Genomic DNA, 20,576 nt, shown 5'->3' with positions numbered 1-20,576 from the left:
AATAAAGTTGAAATTAAGCAAAATAAAAACATGATAAAGAAAAATACTGAACATTAAGTGAGCATTACTTAGAAGTATTCATTTAATTATACTTATTTATATTGTTTATAAGTGTATGTGTGTGTCATTTCATGCAGTAATAAGAAGCACTTTTCTTATTAGACTTTTTGTACTTAATATATAATATTTCAATATATAAAGTACAAAAAAGATAATGCTCTCTAGAGATAGAAAGTTAAAAGACAATGACAGGACAAAGCAGCCAAAGGAGACGAATAAAGCAATAAATACGGATATGACATAATAACACAAATATAACATTTTTGTAAAATATCTGTGTAGAAATAACCAAAATCACAGAGGGTATTTTTTTTAAAGAGGAACTCAAGTTATTTCAGTGCATGTGTCATAAAAGTGACATTTTGAGAGAAGAATTGAGATAAACAGACATTTCATCTCTTTTTATAGCAGAGGGATTGATGTTTTTAATTTACCCATTGCACCTGTGTTTTATGTCGTTTTAACTCAAACAGGCGTGAAGCTTAATTTCCCCGTGAGCTGAACTGAGCTACGAAGACGTGTAGAAAATACACCAAATAATGGAAGCAGAAAGCCGGTTTAGAGAAGCAAAACATAACATTTTAGAGCAACCGGACCCTCTTCTTGAAGCTCTTCTAGTTTATTTTACACACAGAAGAACATACATGCAGTACGTTTATAGTTAAATCAAGATGAAGGCTTTAAAACCACAGTTCATCCAAATGGAAAACGGTGAAACAAAAGCAGGGGAAAATAAGTTGTAATGAACCACGGCCAGAAATTTAATTAAAAAAACTAAGAGTCAATTCTTCAACACTAAGTGTCCTAAACTTAGTCTGATATTCTCAAAAACAGAGACATAAGTCTAACCCTACAGCTATGTGTTGTTCGAGATTACGCGCTTGTGTGTGTGTGTGTGTGTGTGTGTGTGTGTGTGTGTGTGTGTGTGTGTGTGTGTGTGTGTGTGTGTGTGTGTGTGTGTGTGTGTGTGTGGCCTAGCATTACTATACTTGTGGGGACCTAAATCTGTTTACACAGTCACGTGTGGAGACTCGCTTCCCTTATGGGGAATTAATGGAGGTCCCCATAAGGGGAATCGTTAATTTTAGGGTGAAGACTTGGTTAGGTTTAGGGTAAGGGTTAGGCATGTGTTGGTTATGGTTAAGGTTAGGATAAGTCTCCAGGAAGTGCATGTAAGTCACTGTAATGTCCCCTGAAGTGATGTATACATGGTATGTGTGTGTGTGTGTGTTACCTTTGTATTTCTTGGCTGAGGGGATGCGTGTGAGCTTGGTGTCGATCTCGTCGTCCTCGGAGATCTTCAGCACGGTGGTGCGGTACTCGATCACCCGCGTCAGCAGGTCCGGTCGCCGCGAGATCTCAAAGATGTGCTCGAGGTACGACAGGTTATCTGCGCGGGAAATATTGTTATGTGTTTTAAGTCTAAAATGTTAAAGAAAGACAACAACTGTTAGTAGTTAAAGGTCATCTATTATGCAAAATCCACACAAATTCTCTCAGTTTTTGTCCTGATCCATTTATATAAAAACCTGTCTGGCTTGTTTAACCATTAGCCAATCACCAACCAAGGTAACCCCCCCCCCACCTTATCACCTGAATCTCCTCCTAGAGGACCATTGTGTTCTTTTTAACCAAATATCTCTCAGAGGGGCGTGGGGAGGGGCAGACAGAGAATCAGCACTTTTGAAACAGGACTGAAACAGGGGATTATGGGTAATGCTGCGGTGATCTGTTTGGTGTTTGGAGCCAAACACTTCAGAGACATGTTTTGTGTATATCTGAGACCTATAATATATTGATGAAAAACAGTATCATAGGGGACCTTTAAGGCCTATTGTATTTGAAAATAAGAGGAGCTGTATCATCCGATTGATGATTCGATACGCAGGATCAGGCCTCTGAGTGTCTCACCTTGGGCCAGCTTGTCGTTCTTCTCCAGGTAGCTGAACCACTCCTTGGAGGAGGTGATGTTGTTGCTCTGGTCCTCGGGGATGTCTTCCTTGCAGGCGGACTTGAGCTGCTCCAAGTCCTCGTTGGTGATGTTCTCAGACAGGTCGCTGAGGAGAGAGCTGTACTCCGCCATGGTCTGCTCCACACAAAAGAGAGGGGAAACGTTAAAGCTTAGATAATGACAAAGTAAACACAACAACTGAAAAAAATTGAAAATATCCCTGTGTGCAAACAGCCCACCTACTTCCCAGACTCCAGAATGGAAAGTTAGGAAATGTTAGCTAATGATAAAAACATACCGTAGGGGACAGATGGAAAACACAGAGACCGAGAACATATTATATCAAACATGTCAATCGTCTCTACTTTGTAACTGAAAGCGGGGATTGTCTGTAGAAACAAAAGGTCATATAGAGGACGTCCAAAACGGGGACATTTGCCCAGTGACGTGTCTCTTCACTACAGAGAACATACACAGTTATTCTGACTCAATCACACACACATCGTCCCGCTACTTGAAATATTCACTATAGCACCAAATGTGGATTAATCACAGCTAAATAAAATAAACCTCTTTGAGTAAAGTAGGGTTTAAACAAGAGGCTACCTTTAAAAATAATCAAACTGTATACATGTGGGCGTTTTATTCTTTTCATATTTAGTGGGAACCAATTGGGTTGGAGCAAAAAGGCACAGCAGATTTTAAATAGATGAACGCCTTTTCATGGGATATGTTGATAATAAGTAAACTACAGAACAGCCTCGTCTATTCTAACTCTGCTTAAAATACATTTTTAAAGCTGATAAAGTATAAATGTATCAACAATATTATGAGTGAAAAGGGGGAAAACACATCAAATCAACTCTAATAGACATTTATGAGGCTCTCTATCTCCCTCTAGTGGACACATGGAAGAACTACATGCCTGTGCTTCTGTATATTAAACAGGTGTTTGTCAAATCTGGCTTATTCTTTGTGTGTTGGATAATAAGCAAGTCCTCCTGCAAGAGTTTCTGCTCTCATTAATGTTCATGCTAATGATTTACGGAACAATAGGTTCAGGTTATTTATAGCCATCCTACTCGGACAGAAATAGATCACAGACTGCTCAGCATGCAGCGGAGATACTTGAGTACGTGGCTTGATTTCAGATTTAGACCTAACAGAGGAACAGTGGTGAAAGGATTCAGAACATAAGCATGCAGTGGGTACAAATCAGGCGAGTGTAAAGCAATGGGTGTTCTTGCCCTGTGTGTGTTTGGGTGTGTGGGAGTGCGTTTGTTGGCATGTGAGGAGTTTAAAAACAGGCAGAAACCGGTTAGAAAACGATAAAAACAGACGTGATTCGGGCGTGTTTTGAGGCTCCTTTCAGCGGTTTAGACGAAGCAAATAAAACAGATGCAGATGCCATCTCAGGATTGCATCTCATATCTCGGGTATTAACAGATTTGGGTCAAGCTACTCATATGCATATTCAGATACAGATACTGTACAGCAAGTACATTTATGTTCCTGCAGATACCACAAAGTACATAATTATCTAGGGTGCATGAGGTAAACCTTACTAATCAGTCAGTTTGGGCTCTGGGAACTTGTTATGAAGAACATTTTCCCTGACATTTGATAGAACAAGCGATTTAGCACTGCCATTAATCATTATTTTTGAATATAAAATAGTTTGCCGATTATGTAACTTTAAAATGTGGTGTCAACCGTCAAGAATTGTGTAAAAAATGTCTCCACACATGGTTTTGAAATGACTTATTCGGGTAGTCCTACAGGATTGTACATTGTACATGATAGGCTAAGGGGGTCTAAGCAGTCGACCAATCACAACAGAGCTGGCCAGCTAACCAATCAGAGCAGCCTGGGCTCTGGTTTCAGACAGAGGGTGCTGCAGCACAGGCAGTATGAGAAAAATACTTTTTGAACATTATAGCATGGAGACATGTCACAGCAGAGCAACTACATACTCATATACACCTGAACATCAGCAGGAGAGGACTCTTTAAAGTAGAGACACTACATACTGATATACACCTGAACATCAGCAGGAGAGGACTCTTTAAAGTAGAGACACTACATACTGATATACACCTGAACATCAGCAGGAGAGGACTCTTTAAAGTAGAGACACTACATACTGATATACACCTGAAAATCAGCAGGAGAGGACTTTTTAAAGTAGAGACACTACATACTGATATACACCTGAACATCAGCAGGAGAGGATTCTGTAAAGTAGAGACACTACATACTGATATCCACCTGAACATCAGCAGGAGAGGACTCTTTAAATTAGAGACACTACATACTGATATACACCTGAACATCAGCAGGAGAGGACTCTTTAAAGTAGAGACACTACATACTGATATACACCTGAACATCAGCAGGAGAGGACTCTTTAAAGAAGAGACACTACATACTGATAAACCTGAACATCAGCAGGAGAGGACTCTTTAAAGTAGATACACTACATACTGATATGAACCTGAAACTGAGCAGAATAGGGCCCCTTTAAGGATAAACGTTTCCTAGTGGGATGACATTATGCTTCAGTGGGAAAAAAACTAAAATACTTCCAACTGTTTTAGCCTCACAGCCAATCGGATGGCTGCCTCAGGATTTCCAAAAGCTCAGTCTCCCAACATCCTGCTGAGATTGTTCCCCAGGCAGCGGTTTAGCTACAGTATGTGCAAATGATTAAGGTCATTTAAAAGCAGCTGCATTTAAGGGATCCATTCCTTTGCTCAGGGGGACTTTGGCAACTTTGAGTAGCATTACAAGTTGCATCCTCCCTTTCCTCAACATAAGCTTCCCACAAAGATTATGCATCTCTTTCTGTGTCACAAACCAACCCCCTGCACGTTCCTGGCATCTTCGCAGCTGGCGAGAAGGCTGCCGCTCAATGCAATGCATTATGGGCAATGGCACAACGCTCTGATCCCCTCGCTCTCCTCGCATATAAACACGGCGAGCAGAAAGCCCAGAAGAGGCTCTGCGATGAGAGCTGTGACCTATATAACACGGGCTGCTGTTACATGTAGCCACCACCAGATGGCGCCCCCTAACTGTGCACCAGATACTACAGATTAAGCATTTGATGGTGCAACAATGCTATCAACGTTAGCATGCTCACACAGACAAATAGATAGGAATTGATGGGAAGAAAGGCAAATTAAATCAAAATAACTTCAATCAACAATTCCAGTTTAATTCCAGAGTAGGTTTACATGTACTGACAAACGGTGAAGGAGTCTTGAAGACAGCATGCATATTATGGGATGCTGCAGTCCCAAAGCGTCCAATTGGGTCTCTTGACAGGCGCTATACAAATTGAAACAATTATTATTATTATTATTACTTTGGGTCATGATTTGTTTGTCTGTTCTCTAATGGCTAATTGGTGGCATTTTGTTTGGTCTGTCTGAGGCACTGTCTCAGCCTCAGGGAGAAGGCACGAAGATGACGGAGCGCTTTTACAGAGCATGAGGCGAATGAGTGTGTTTGTGTGTGTGTGTGTGTGTGTGTGTGTGTGTGTGTGTGTGTGTTTGTGTGTGTGTGTGACTGATGTGTCTCATTTCAGTCTTACATTTCACATTCATCTCCTCTCTAACCAGAGCAACTTGCTCCATCAACACAAAGCGTTGCGTGGGAGCGAGCAGGGATATGCAATTTAACTCAGATGAATACAACTGTGTGTGTGTGTGTGTGTGTGTGTGTGTGTGTGTGTGTGTATGTGTGTGTGTGTGTGTGTGTGTGTGTGTGTGTGTGTGGCTCCTGGCTTGAAATGCAAGTATGTGTGTGTGCGCATGTTTGCATGAACTCAAATTAATGTGTGTTTGAACGCTTCCACTCACAGCTAGTGAATTGTGTGTGTGACGGAGAGAATATGTGTGTGTGTGTGTGTGTGTGTGTGTGTGTGTGTGTGTGTGTGTGTGTGTGTGTGTGTGTGTGTGTGTGTGTGTCGCCCCTCTCGACCCAGGTCGCCCTGCCTGCTCTCTGTTTTGCACCACAATGGACTGGCGCTGCTTTTGTGTACTTTTAGAGGAGAAGAGTGAACAAAAAACAACAATGGATAGAGTGGCTACATTTAGTGTTCCTCTCTCTTTCCCACCACCTCTTACCCAACCAACAAATAAAGATGTTTCTGTCAAAAACTGTCAGTAATGGCCATGCTTCAAATACAAAAATGTTACTACAGCTTTGAAAGCCCACACAACGTACATTTTTAAAAGAAAAATGTGACAAAACTTGCCAAAAATAATTAGTTTTTCCCTATTTCCTGATAGCCAAAGGATTAATACATTTTACAGAATAATGTCATAATTCTGTTGAAATGTTTTCTTATGAATACAGATCCTATCGTTTCGGCCTGAATAGGCTTCTGTACAGATTATCTCACTCATGGGTTTCTTCTCCTGTTATAAGGTGTAAGTAAAAGGGTGATACGTCATTATTTCATATTGCTTTGTTGCTAATATTCTGCAAACAAAGCAATATTTAATTACAATAAACATTGTCCTTATTATAAATGTATACATGTCGTTGTCATAAATCGGATTCATATGGTGTCCTGGACGACATGTTGCTTTGTTCTGCTGTTATGTTAGAGCAGAAAAGAGTATAACATGTTAATGGGAGGTGATTGATTCCTCTTAAAAAAGACAACAATTATATATACAAATAAATGAAAGCACCTTTATTGTGTGATTATCCATCATAGTGGTAATAGGGAAATGTTACTTCCAATCAGCATTTATATAAAAAAAGTGACAAAAAAAAAGGCGAAACTGAAAGAAACATTTGCTTCTTCCAGTTCCTGTGCGACACTGCAGTCATAACGCACACCAAGTAAAAAGAGTGTGTGAAATCCCCTCAAACTAACACCCCCCCCCCCCCCCCCCCCGCGCGCTTCGGACGAGCCTGACACTGCGTCCATACATAGAGACCCACTGTGCTTCACATTCTCATGCACACAGACGAGCTTTTGTCTGCTCGTTCCTCTGTGTGTGTGTGTGTGTGTGTGTGTGTGTGTGTCTGTGTGTGTGTCTGTGTGTGTGTGTGTGTGTGTGTATAAATAGAGAGTTGGCACTACATGTATGATTCAAAAGTGAATATCCGCTGTACATCAAAAAGTGTTCAATAAGTCTGAGCAATGCAATTACATGTTAAAGAATGTTTTTGGAATGAAACCAATGGAATAAAATATAGCAGTAAGAAAAAACCCACCAATATAGATGTATAACTATTCTTATTGTATGTGGGTTTGGTTAAATATGGAAGTTCATTAGTGACGAAACTTCTGGATAAGCAGTAAATTATTTTAAGCTGTGATCAATCTGCAAAAATAAATACTTCTCAGTTTTCTCTGAGTTTATTAGAGCTCATGAACAACATTGGCACCCCATTTTTTTTTTGTAATTCCTTGTTAAATGTGAGATTTGGAGGTTGATATCACTCCCATATTGGTCATTTAAATATGAAGCTACAGCCAGCAGCTAGGCTAGCTTAGCTTAGCATTAAGACTGTACACGGGTGGAAACAGCTAGCCACGCTCTTTCCTTAGAAAGCTACAAAAAACAAGTCACCAATTTACCTAAATTCCCAGTCCTTATGCTAAGCTAAGCTAAACATACTTAAAAAAAGAAGCTTGAATTACTTTAGCACTTCAGTAGTTTTGTCGTTGATGAACTCCATAGCCCTCATGGCATGAATGAATGCCAAGCAGTCTTCTTCCTCTCCGTGACTAAACTGTTAACCCCCCCAACCACATCCTCCACAGTTAGCTATACATTGTGAAATGGAGCCATTATCCACCCAGACGAGACCCACTGTTCTCCCTTCATCACTCTTTTCCTGACCTCTCTTTTCTTGTCTCTTTCCCTGTTCGATCCTCACCCTAATGCCTGTCTTTCATACACAGCACGCAGGCTCATTTAGAGACGACACAGCAGCAGCAGTTTGATCAATATGTTGCATCGAGCTCATGAATGCAGTCCTGACTAGGCAGTGTCAGTGTGTGGCAATACAGATAATGTCGAGAGCCAATGAGAAAGACCTCGGTCTGAACGCTGTGAGGAAATCTTAGAAAAGCACTTTACAGAAATCAAATCTCTTATTTTACTTTCCATTTATCAACTTCATAACACTTTCACTGCTCCATTTGATCCTGCTTAGATAATCAACCTGCTGACAGCTCTTTTGTGAGCACACACAGAAACACACACACAAATGTACACACACGGAAACACACATACATACACACACCAGCACAACTAAAACTCCTTTCACCCTCCACACCAATGACGTTGCCATGGATACCAGGCCTAGCTTTGCCTTTAGGCCCGGAGACTGTTACCTAGCGACAGGACAGAGACCATCCTCCCCTCCTCACAGAATAAAAGCCCTCATTAGGGTGATTGACAAACTCCAAAGAAGCTCACACTTGTTTAAAAGTGTGACATTGGAGGGATTTTCTGGGATTATAATCAATTTGCAACCAAAGAAACACTGCATGTTGTTACAAACAACACACGTTTTGGTTCATAATAACCATGGTGGTGATAAAACATTCAATAAAGGTGTCAGGAAATCACTGTCCACACATATGTGAGTGAGCACAGGAAGACAATATGAGACGTCGTGACACTCTGCTCCATTTACATGCTTACGCAACTCTCTCTTTTATCAAAGCCGTGCATAAACACCACCCACACACACACACACACACACACACACACACACACACACACACACACACACACACACACACACACACACACACACACACACACACACACACACACACACACACACACACACACACACACACACACACACACACACACACACACACACACACACACACACACACACACACACACACACACACACACACACACACACACACACACACACACACACACACACAGCGCTGGCCAACTGTGCTGGACTTCAGCATGGAGACAAGCCTTCAGATTTCACCATGGCAACCAAAGTACTGGGATAACAGCTCATATCTCTCCGACTGAGATCTGAAAAGAGGAATAGACTCTGTTGTAATGTTTTCATTACAATGTTTCCAGAACTTGTGTGTCTTTGCCAGCTTTTGCTCCATCCCTCCTTCCCCTCATGTATTGTCCTGTTGTTGTTGCTGTTGTTGTTGCTGCTGTTGTTGTTGTTGTTGTTGTTAGTTCTAGTTCGTTCTGGCACTTTAATTAATATATTACTTTGTGTATATGCTGAACAATAATGCTTAGTTGAATACTCGATTCTGATTGGTCAATTCGGACATTTAAGAGGTTGTTAATACTTGCTAACAGACCGCTGCTAAGGAGGAACAAGGGACTATATTCAGTCATATCAATCCACAGAAAAAAGTGGTCAATGACACGTAATCTGAATCCACGTCGTTGACATTTGATTTTGCCAGAAATATGCATTTTGATTTGAGCTGTAATTTTTTTTATATACTGTAGGTCGTTTTGGATAGAGATGCCCAAAAGCTAATGTTGCCTAGTTGTTTCAACATTGATTAAAAATAAACTCTTTAAACTGCTTGAACTATTAGTGCATGCATATTTTATTCTATATTTTCCATTAACTGGATTGCTTCCTTTCCATTAGCGAAGTTGCTCTTCATTGGCTGATTTCACAGTGTTATTGTTATTCCTTTGAAAGATTGATGTTGTACACCCGTATTTTTTGTGATGAAACTACAGTTGATAGATTTTACATGTGGTAAACGATTAAATACTGCACAACTTCCCTACCTCGTCATTCTCTCTTGTACTTCCCGCTCCCCTGTGTTGCTTCTTGTTTTACTCGTCGAGTACAAGCAGTTAGTCTCGATCCCCCTCATTACATCTCTTATTAAATAAACCCTGACATTTCACAGCCTCCTATGCTCTCCTTCTCTCTCTCAGTATTTCTTTTTCTCTTTGACTCAAATGAACTGAGAGTGTAGGAGTCCCTCCCACTCTCCATCTTCATATCTCCCATGAAACTCACGTTGACTTTAAAAGAAATCTGTTCGACTGTCCATGCACGGCATTTCCATTCTTAAAACAAAATGAAAGATTATCTCGTTAAACTTTCTCTAATTCCTGCAACGCGTTTTCAAGTTTTAGGGATGTTACTGTCTCCATTTTTCTTTTGGCTTTCCCTCTTTTAATCTATATGTCTCCCTCTCAGTGCCATTAACCATCTTCCTCTCGCTCAGAATGTATCTTCAGTCCTGCAGGAGCAGCAGGGGGTGAGGATTAGAGAGTGGGAGTGGGAGCTCACAGCTGTGGTTCGGAGCGTTTGTCCGCCTTAAAAAATCTACCTCTCAGGTCAGAAGTCTATATCGTTTTGCATTTTTGAAACCTGAAACTAATTGTCTTATCAAATTCACTCGTTCTGATTCTCAATGTGAGAAATTATTCAGACAAACCCTTGAAAAGATCCAACGGTACATATATAATATCCATGAATGCTTGGATTTACGTTACGTTAATACATGCATTAAGTCTCCTTTTAAGGCAGCATGCATTACACTGTACTTCTTATCTTCATAATACCTGAGTGCTGGTATCTGTGGGTGCCATTTCGTTGGCAGAGCATTAGGCGCGTTCACACCGGAGTACTTTCCCCCGTACTTTTCCCATTTAGTTCCGTTAGTACCCCTTATGTTGCGTTCACACCAAAAAGAGTACTTAGTGCCGGGAACTTTTACCCCCATTTGTAGTGCCTGCTGAGAGGTGGTAACAAAAAAGTACCAATTTCTATTGGCTGGGCGAATTGCAAACCACGCCCGTAAAACTCTGAAAAGTTTTGTGAAGCCGCCATTGTATTTGTGGCATTAACATTATTAGCATTAGCATTAGCCCCGCGCACCAACGGAGAGAGAATAACGTTCTTATTCTAACTGTTCTCAAACGCTTATTTACATGTAGTTCAAGAATCCATTTCAACTTCTCATTATTCAAGATGAATGCGATTCTGAGGTGACATTATACCTAAAGAAATACATAATAAATGCCAAGCTTAAAAAAAACTAAGATCTGAACCATATTTTCCGAATAACCAAACTTCCTGTTTGAGGTTGCTACAACAGCTCTCTGATTCTCTCCTTACAAATACTGTGGTTTCAGGCAGGAAGTACACTGAATCACACCAATCTAACTGTCTCTCAAGCCACAGTCGGACATTGATCAGCTCTCAATGCCAGAAGCACGAAAGCGATCCAATGTGGCTCTCTACGGGTTTCCTTTCCAATAGCAACAAACAACAAACAGACGACAGCGAGCGAGGGGGATGAAACACTGTCCGGTCTCTACAGGGGTCACGAAGCCTCGCTGCACATCGCCGTGTATCAGCTTTATCCGCCGCTGATACACCGCTGGACTACAGAAAGCAGCTGTGACTCCTTTTCCCTTTTGGACTGAGGAAGTTGGGGGCAATGGGAGTTGTACATATGTCCTGTTTCTGGCATTGGTTGACATCTTAAAGAATGTACCAAATGATCAAATAATAATAAAGATGTATTGATATAGCACTTGTCATACAACACATACAGCTCAAAGTGCTTTACAAATTACACAACACAAGTTAAAAACAAACAAGAAATTCCCCTCAGATTATTTGTTAAGAACTTTAAAAGGTACATGCAGCAAAATATAACCTTTAATCAGGTCAATAGACACAAGGAGGTAAAAGGTATGATAATACAAATACAATAAATAATGGTTTCTCTCAGACAGATAAGACACAAGACAACTGAGTCGATGCAAGAATTTAAAAATAAAACCCCATAAAACTGTCGTCATAAGATCAGCTGCTGTCTAGAGTAAAAGATGAGTTAGGCAAATATGGAAAGAAACACAATATCGATATAAAGTATTTTGAGATCTTCATTTAATGCTTGCAAGCAGTGACACCTCCAAAAGAGAGTGCCCTGTTCTGTCTGAAACAGACGCTCCTTATAGGAAGACATCAAAGGTTATTGATATTACAAACAACATTTTGTGAGGCCAGCTGGTACCCCGTGGCACTGTATGCAAAACCTCACACCATACAAAGAACACATGGGATATACAGATAACTCCTTATCGTAAATTCCTTCCACTCATCGTGACTTCCTGTGGTTGTCATAAAAACCCCCTTCCAACGACATCTGTTTTTCACAAATCCATTTACATGACATTTTCAGGATGCAGCAGTTACATTTCATTTAGCATTACACTGTATTAAAGGTGGGGTAGGTCATTTTGGAGAAACCAGCTCGAGTGCGTTAGAATTTGAAAATACACAGCCGGAAAGAATCTGCCACTTCCTTACAGAGCCCCTCCTCCAACACACACGAACTCGCACATGACCAATGAGGGCACGAGATAAGTTTGTGCACAGATGAAAGGCTGACAGGCAGGTAGGCCATCCGGTTATTTTAGCCACGGCTAAAATGATTGGTTGTGCTTTTTACAGCACTACGGCTTCCAAAGATTACATTTTTTTATGGATCTTTTGTCAAAGCATTTAAGATATTCATTGCTATCGGGATGTTAAGAGCATTCCATGGAATATAACAAAAAGTGTATCTCGAGCCGGTTTCTCAAACGCACCTACCCCACCTTTAAGCTTTAATACCATAATTGCCATAACAAAACAAAGTGAACATATAGGTACAACAGAAATACAAATAAAAAGATTAAGAGCTATAAAATAAATAAAACAATATAAAGGTAGATAAGTAATAAAGACTAAAAGAAAATTTAAAGTGGGGGGTAGGGCTGCACGATTTTGGGAAAAAATCTAATTGCGATTTTTCTGAGAAATATTGCGATTCGATTTGCGATATTTCTTTTTGAGCGACCCAATGGACGTTTATTGTAAAATGCGGCCATATCTCCAGCTAGGAAAGTCGTATCAACGTGCTCCCGTCTCTAGCACCCCCGCAGCCCGAGCTACGAGTGAAAGAACTAAACTTACATGAAACTTCCGTTGGGTTGCTTTAAAGTCAAGCTTCAGTTTCACCCTGTAATTCAAAAATACTTGGCAGGTGATTGGATCAATCTGTCTATCACCTTCTATCATGGGCCACTTCGGATTGGTTAACAATGGCTGATACATGTGGAGCACAGCACTTCTGATTGGTGTGGATGACTGACACACAAGAAAAAAAAAAAAAAAAAATTTAAAAAAAAAATCGCAGGCTTTGCGATTTCATAATCGCATCATTTAAAATCGCGATTTCGATTTAAAATCGATTAATCGATCAGCCCTAGTGGGGGGTTGCTAATAAAAAGCTAATCAAAAAATATGTGTCTTTAGCCGTCGTGAAATAAAAGTGTTAGTTTCATTTCAAACCTTTATTTAGACAGATCGGTCCCTTGAGATCATCGATCTCATTTACAAGGGAGACCTGCATCATTTAGTTCCACATGAAACATAAAAACAACAAACAAACAAACAACAGAGGATATCAGTTAGTTATCAATATAGTTGATTGGGTATGGCATGTTTTATGTCGTAGTATTAGCAGATTCCTGAACAACTGATTCCTGCCAACATGAAGTAGCGTCATCACACTCAAGAGTTCATCCAGATAGCTCCTAAGCCTTTTTTACTGTAATACTTGAGTTATTACCTCTAATTTGTACTTAAGAAAAGCGCCGGGGTATGCTTACTTACTGTGCAATACTCCACCACTATTAGGTAATGCACTTTCGAGGCTGGCAAATATCACAATTTAGCTGACTCAGTTTACAATAATCACATTTCTGGAAATATGAAAGGGATTCAGTAATGGACATGATATGATTTATTCAAACCGGATGATGAGCCAACAGTTGAGTTAGTCTGCTAATGGTGAAGCACTCAGTCAGACGTCTGGATATTAAAAAACGTTTTTTTTTAAATGCGGGTTTAAATGAGGCAGATGACATTTACGTTGCCATTAAGCGTTGTGGTGCCATCTGGTACAAGCTTTTACGCACACACACGGACATCACAAATTAAACTACAATCCCGTCTCTGAAAGGTCAAACATACTGCTCCGAGGTTTTGACATGTGCCTTCCACATCATCCTCAAATGCCACTCCTTTTCTGGTGCTTTCTACTTCTTGGTCTTGGTTTCTACCTTATTTTCCATCGTTTCTCTGCCTTTGCTTGATACTTTCCTTCTTCATAACTGTTTTTGTATGCATCCCGGAGGTCTCTACAGCACAGAAACAGGGCAGGTTTTATAGTAGACACCATCACAGGAGCATTGTGCTGCCGGTAAACATTACTGTTGATGTCTGACCATTAATCTCACTCTGAAGTCTCTCGCTGCCTGTGTACAGTCGCCAAATAAATAAAATACCAACTCTCCTGTCTTTTCTCTCTTAAGCTCACGTGTTCTGGCCTTCTAGCCTCCTTTCTGTACATCCTGATGTTTCTCATTTGTTTGTCCTGTTTGTTTTTGCATGCTTTGGAAGAGATCCCCCCCCCCCCCCCCCATTACCGCGGGTTTAACCCTCGTCCGGTCGGTCGAGTTACTGCACCGCTCAACTGCCATTCCCACCACAAGCCTGGACAGCGAAAAGAGGGATATCTTAGGGAAAAGGAAGAGCATAGGGAGGGATATTGTGCACAGGATTATGGTATGAGAGGAGGGGGGAGGGGGGGGAGAGGGATGAGAGGGGGTTAGAGGATGGAGAGAAGTAAGGAGGTATGGTCCTTTTCCTTACAGACGGCCTCATGTCCACTGAGGCGGCGAGTACTGCCAGCTCTCATCAGCTCAAAGCCCAGAGAGAGAGGAATCGAGAGAGAGAGAGAGAGAGAGAGAGAGAGAGAGAGAGAGAGAGAGAGATTGGAGAGAGAGAGAGGGGAGAGAGAGAGGGGAAAGGCGGAGGCGCTAATCTGGGGAGAAGCCGTGAAGCGCCGGAGAATATAGGCCAATGGTCCATTTTTCATTGAGGAGAAAAGAAGATTTGCTGCTTGAAAAAATAGTGCAGTTGATTTAAATATATTTTGTCTCAATCACTTATTTCTGATTTGGGTGCATTTGTGTGAAGCCTTGTTCATAAGCTCGGTGACTTTATTTCATTAACTTGATTTGGGACATTTTTGTGAATCAATATAAATGTCAAAAAATATTGTTGGGAACGTTAGCAGGATTGGCAATAGGTAGCTGACATGGCAACCCAACGCTACCGTGCTTGTGTGCAGGTATACTGTTAATAATTCTTAATTTGTGTTACTACTAAACTCACAATACGGCTGAGGCTGATGTGAATGATGATTGATTTACAAATATTTAGTAATAAACCTGATTACTGGGCAAATTCTTGGTACAAAAAAGAAGGGACATGAATTTCTGCACCAAATGTATTGGCAAACCATCAAATCATTGTTGAATTTGGACTAAAGTGATCGACCAACCAAAGAGACTGTTATCTAACGTCTAGAAATAATCCATGGCTAAAAATAGCCCACCACATGCACATCTTACTCCTTTTGAACAACGCTTTCTAAAAACTACAGTATCCATCTGTTAGGGTGACTGTGGCTGCGGGTTAGATCCCAGCCCATGCAGTCAACATGTCGATGTATCCTTGGGCAAGATACTTAACCCTGAGTTGCTCCCGATGGCCAACGGTGTGTGAATGTTAGGTCCTAGAGTAAGGTACACTGCTCTGTGTGAATGGGTGAATGACATGTAGTATGTAAAGCGCTTTTTGAGGGGTCTTAAACTCTGGATAAAACGCTATATAAGTACAGTCCATTTACCATTTCAGTAAATCATAAAGCCATACAAAAATGAAAATACAGGTTTGTGACCCGTTTCAAATGTTTGATTCGTCATTAAGAATGAAAGGGCTTGTCGAGCCGATGTCAACATGATCGTTGGAAAGTACAGAGCGATGGACAAACACATTGTACCGTCTTTCATTCAATTTGTTGACATATATCTGAACTTTTAAAGTGCTCAGGAAATCATTTCCATGACAACTGGGCTCATCCATCTGCTGTGTAGGATACTGTAATACGATTGAAATCTGGACCGTTGGCCTTATCCTTTAAATCCTCAGCAGCTACTGTTACCATGCAACTGGCCTTTAGTTTCAGTCAATCATTTTTCAAAAGCACAGCGTAATAGCCAACATGGATTTTATACACAATAAGGTGATGGAAAGAAATCTATCATTATGTTGGCTCGGTCAATCAAACCTCATACAGTCCCGTGCTCAGCCTGAATGAAACTTGATTAAAGGCTGAAGGCAGAATTGACTGAGGCTTTGTGCTCTGAGAAGAGAGCTAATGGAGGTCTTAAAGGTCAGTTTATCCAAAGGACAAAGCAAAACATGTTCAGATTAAATATAGGGGCAGGTATTTGGTTTTATAGGTCGATCTTTGATGTTGTTTTTGCTGCTTTTCCAAAACAAAACCTCTCGATTAGAAATGATGTTTTCTGAAATGTCTCATTACCCACTTAGTGCATTGAAACTTCTATCTGCCATCTTAGAAATATAAAAATCTTGCTACAAAATGTTCTTAGTGTTCAACTTTATGAGACTTCTTTATTGTCTCATTTTATATGCACAGCTACTCAAATGTATACACTAATCTCTAGCCAATATATTACCAAATATCCTTATGCAGCCATCTCTGAACTTCTAAACGTTTTTGATTGATATGCCGAACAGTACCTTGATTTGAATGTACATAATCTAGTATATACAGTCTTATCACAAGGCTTAGTTGAATACTCAATTCTGATTGGTCAATTCAGAACACGTGACACGTTGTTAATACCGAACAGACAGACCGCTGTCAAGGACTTATTGACCGCTGTTAAGGACGCTCACATCTGCAGAAAGAAGTCCGTTCGATTTAACTGTATACAGTTTGGCCGAAAAGCAAACTGCATACAGTTTGCTTTTCTAACTGACAAGACAAGAGCGACAAGAAAACAGCAGAGAAGTAAAGGGGCAGAAACCCTCCTCTTTACACAACGGCCCAGACATAGACATCAAACGGCGACACATATTCAGTTGCCAGTTACTTTGGCATTAGGGCAGGGATATCTAGATACTTTCCAAGGTTTGACATCATGAATTGTGCTACTTTTAAAGCAAGCAGCGATGTTTTCAAATCTGTAATCAAAAAGCTCCTCAAAAACGCTATCGAAGCAGTTCCTGCCGTTGCTACGTTAGTTCAAACAGTAACAACGGACTATTTTTCTTAGCGGATGCATGTCAATTTAAACCTACGCTTTCTGCTTGAGTTAATCTCCGTCAGAAAGTAGTTCCCATGGTAACGATAGCCGATCAAACACTCCTTCTACCCCGCTTACAGTTATTGATATAATTATAGTAAATAATATATTATTAACCAATTTATTGAAAACAATTTATTGAAAACAATTCTTGAATTAGGCTATTTAAATATCTGAGTAATCACTGTGTGGGATTAGCGGAACAAATCAAATCAGGCTGTCCATGGTGCTGAAACATTTTGGGTTCAGAATGAAGGTGGATATTCACGCTGCCATTAAAAGTGCAATTCTTGAAACAGCTCTCCATGAACTCCATGCCAGACTTTTTTGCAGGTGGTGCTGTGGTGTTCACGGGTAGGACTACGTTATAGGAAGAGCTTTCCTCCAGTGGCCGTTTAATGGCGTGTCCCGGACCGGCAAAAAGCGCGTTGCTCCACATCTTTCTGTTGTCTAGAGATGGAGCCCAGTAGCTGCGAAGCGATGACTCGTTTTTATGTCCGCTAACGAGAGACAATGTATAACAGTGTAACGGCTGTGTGTCGCTAAACATCGCTATGGAAACCACACGATGTAGGCTCATGGAAGTAGTTTCGGTAGGCTAGTGGCGTGTGTAAGCCACTGGATACTTTGTGATTAGGCACGTTTTATTTGATCGTTGTTTGATCGTGGAATCAAACACGCCTATTGACCAATCAGAGAGCTTGCTCAAACCTATGTGTTATAGAATTCCCCATAATGACTGCGTCGCTGCACATTATCCCTTACATAACTAGTCATAGTGACATTCATTCGACTGTGATTCAGTTTTTGTATTTTTTATAATTGTAATAAAGTTGTACTGGATGAATATGCTGGTATTGAAATTGATGTGTGCATGGGTGTGTACACTTTAATTGTTATATATTTGAATAGATCATAAGTAATGGTGTTGTATGTAAATTAATGATTTGAGTCTGTAACTCCACAGTGACTGCAGATATACATGAAATTAGCTAATCGCTGGAATCTAGCCTAAATCATATCTTTCATTTTGAGATATAGAAAGTAATAATGTCATCGTTCCAACTACATGTTTGTATTTCTACTTGCATGATGGTATTTTCCTCCCTCTCCTTTTTCTCTAAGCTATAGAACAACGCCTTTGAAGAGCTTGTGTGTAGGTAGCACCAACAATCAATCCTCCCAAGTGACACACACACACGTACACACAAACACACACACTGTGGGCACCGTGTGGATGTGTCCTGCATACAGATGGACCTTCTTGTTTTGGCACAAGCTCGCGTAAAGCCAGAGGGTTGAAGGTCAGGAGAGAAATACACCACGGGAGACTTTCTGCAACTACATTGAAAGTGCTGCACTGGGTGAAGACCAGAATAAAAACCAAATGAGAAAATGTGAGTGTGGAGGCATGTTCTAAAAGGAGAAGAACCTGCATGTGGACACGAGTGTCACCGTGGGTGGGCAAACAAAACACAACATGGCACTTTCAACTGTCTTTCCTCTGCGATTCATGACAGAATAACTGATAAAATAAGGATTGTACGGCCTCGCCCTCGTTTGGTCCAAAATAATCACGAAAAAGACATCAGAACTGCAAAAGATAACTCCCCAGACTGCTGGAGAAAATGTGGACATTCAAATGCAAATCATTATCATGTTTTCTGGGACGTTTTTTTAGGTCTTTTGGAGAGAGATACAAAAGTAAAAGATTTCTGCGTACAGAACAATCCTGAATATAAAACAAATGTATAGCAAATATGTATATATACACACACACATAAGGACTTACAATATATTTTCAAATGTAAGAGTAAGACTGTTTTTTGGACTCAGACCTCAAGAATGGACTAAAAAAGAAAAATATTTATTAAATCTGTTGATGCCGGCGAGTAAAAAAGCTCTTACAAGGAATACCAGATAGCCCAATTTAAAACGCATGGATGGAGACTACAATGGACATTTACAAAATGGAGAGGATAACATCATCTGTCAATCACAACCTGGAACTATTTGTGTCACGATGGAGAAAGTGGATTGAATTCGTAAAACCTCATAGGCCAGTCTTTTTTTTACTGTGAAGTCCTGATCCCTCCCTAATGTTCGTACTTTTTACTGTTTTTATTTTATCTTTGTAAAGGCATTTCGGACAGACAAACTCAAGAGGTACAATTACTATGTCTTGAAAAAACACTGTAATTGTTTGCTGCCAAATGTCAATAAAGAATATGTGTAAGGGCTTAGTTGTGTAAGAAAACAAGATATTTTGAGGAGTTGCAGACCGAGTGTTGCGTGCCGTGGAGACCAGGCTGTGAATGACCAGCTTTACTTCCTGCCGTCACCATGGGAACACTTCCTGGCCCCGGGTGTAGGGCAGCAGAAAAAACAGCAGCCTCCAAGGGAGAAAGAATAGATAGAGAGTGGTGGAAAAAAGGGAGAGCAGAAAGGATGGAGGGAGGAAGAAAAGTTAATCCCTTCTGCTTTGTTCGACACTAGCCTCGTCCTCCTGTCTGTAACTCTTCCCCTCGGGGCTTTATGTGGGACATTCTGCAGACAGTGGCTCTCATTTTGAAAATGATTGTTCTTAAAACTATGTGCAGAAGATGCTTCAAACACATCCACAGGAACACGATTGTGATGCACATTAGACTTTAGCCGCTTTCACGCCAAGTACTTTGCCGTACTTAGCACCCCGGCACTTAGTACCCCATGGAAGTACAGATCACGTTCACACCGGAATAAGTTCCCTGACGGAAGATTACGCAAATGAGCCGCTTACGTCACTTCTTCTTCTTCTGCTTTGGGTTTACTGGCAGGCCGCAAACAACTTCACGGCGTATACTGCCAACCGAAGTCCCCGGCTGGAAGTCCTCTCCGTTGGTGCGCGGGGCTAATGCTAATTATGCTAATGCCAGCAAATACAATGGCGGCTTCACAAAACTTTTCAGAGTTTTACGGGGCTTGGTTTGCAATTCGCCCTGCCAATAGAAATTGGTACTTTTTTCTCCCCAGGAAAGTACCACCTCTCTAGCAGGCACATTATGTGGGTAAAAGTTCCCGGCACTGAGTACTCTTTTTGGTGTGAACGCAAAATTAGAGGTACTAACGGAACTAAACGGGAAAAGCACTCCGGTGTGAACGCGCCTTTTGAATAGCGACCTTATTGGCAACACTTTTCTGTGATTCAGTTCTGATCAAGACTGGAAAAAGTCATAATTTTAAAGTCGATGTCAGCAAACAGTTGGAGTTGAATCAATCAGAGATGGAGCATTCATTTGGATATGTGGTGCGGTCCGACCAATATTTAGGTCTAAATG

General features: G+C 40.7%; 1 protein-coding gene across 1 annotated transcript in view; it reads right to left on the bottom strand.

The window, feature by feature from the left end:
• Positions 1-20,576, bottom strand: part of pea15 (proliferation and apoptosis adaptor protein 15) — a 54,085-nt gene that overhangs the window by 7,750 nt on the left and 25,759 nt on the right. The window contains exons 2-3 of the mRNA XM_079672778.1: positions 1,972-2,146; positions 1,295-1,450 (exon numbers count right to left, since the gene is read on the bottom strand). Coding sequence (XP_079528904.1) covers positions 1,295-1,450; positions 1,972-2,143 — 328 coding nt within the window. The 5' untranslated portion in view covers positions 2,144-2,146. The remainder of the gene's footprint in view (positions 1-1,294; positions 1,451-1,971; positions 2,147-20,576) is intronic.

Source organism: Notothenia rossii (genome assembly GCF_949606895.1).
Source record: "Notothenia rossii genome assembly, chromosome: 3".
Lineage (NCBI taxonomy): Eukaryota > Metazoa > Chordata > Actinopteri > Perciformes > Nototheniidae > Notothenia > Notothenia rossii.
This window is presented reverse-complemented; position numbering and strand designations above follow the sequence as displayed.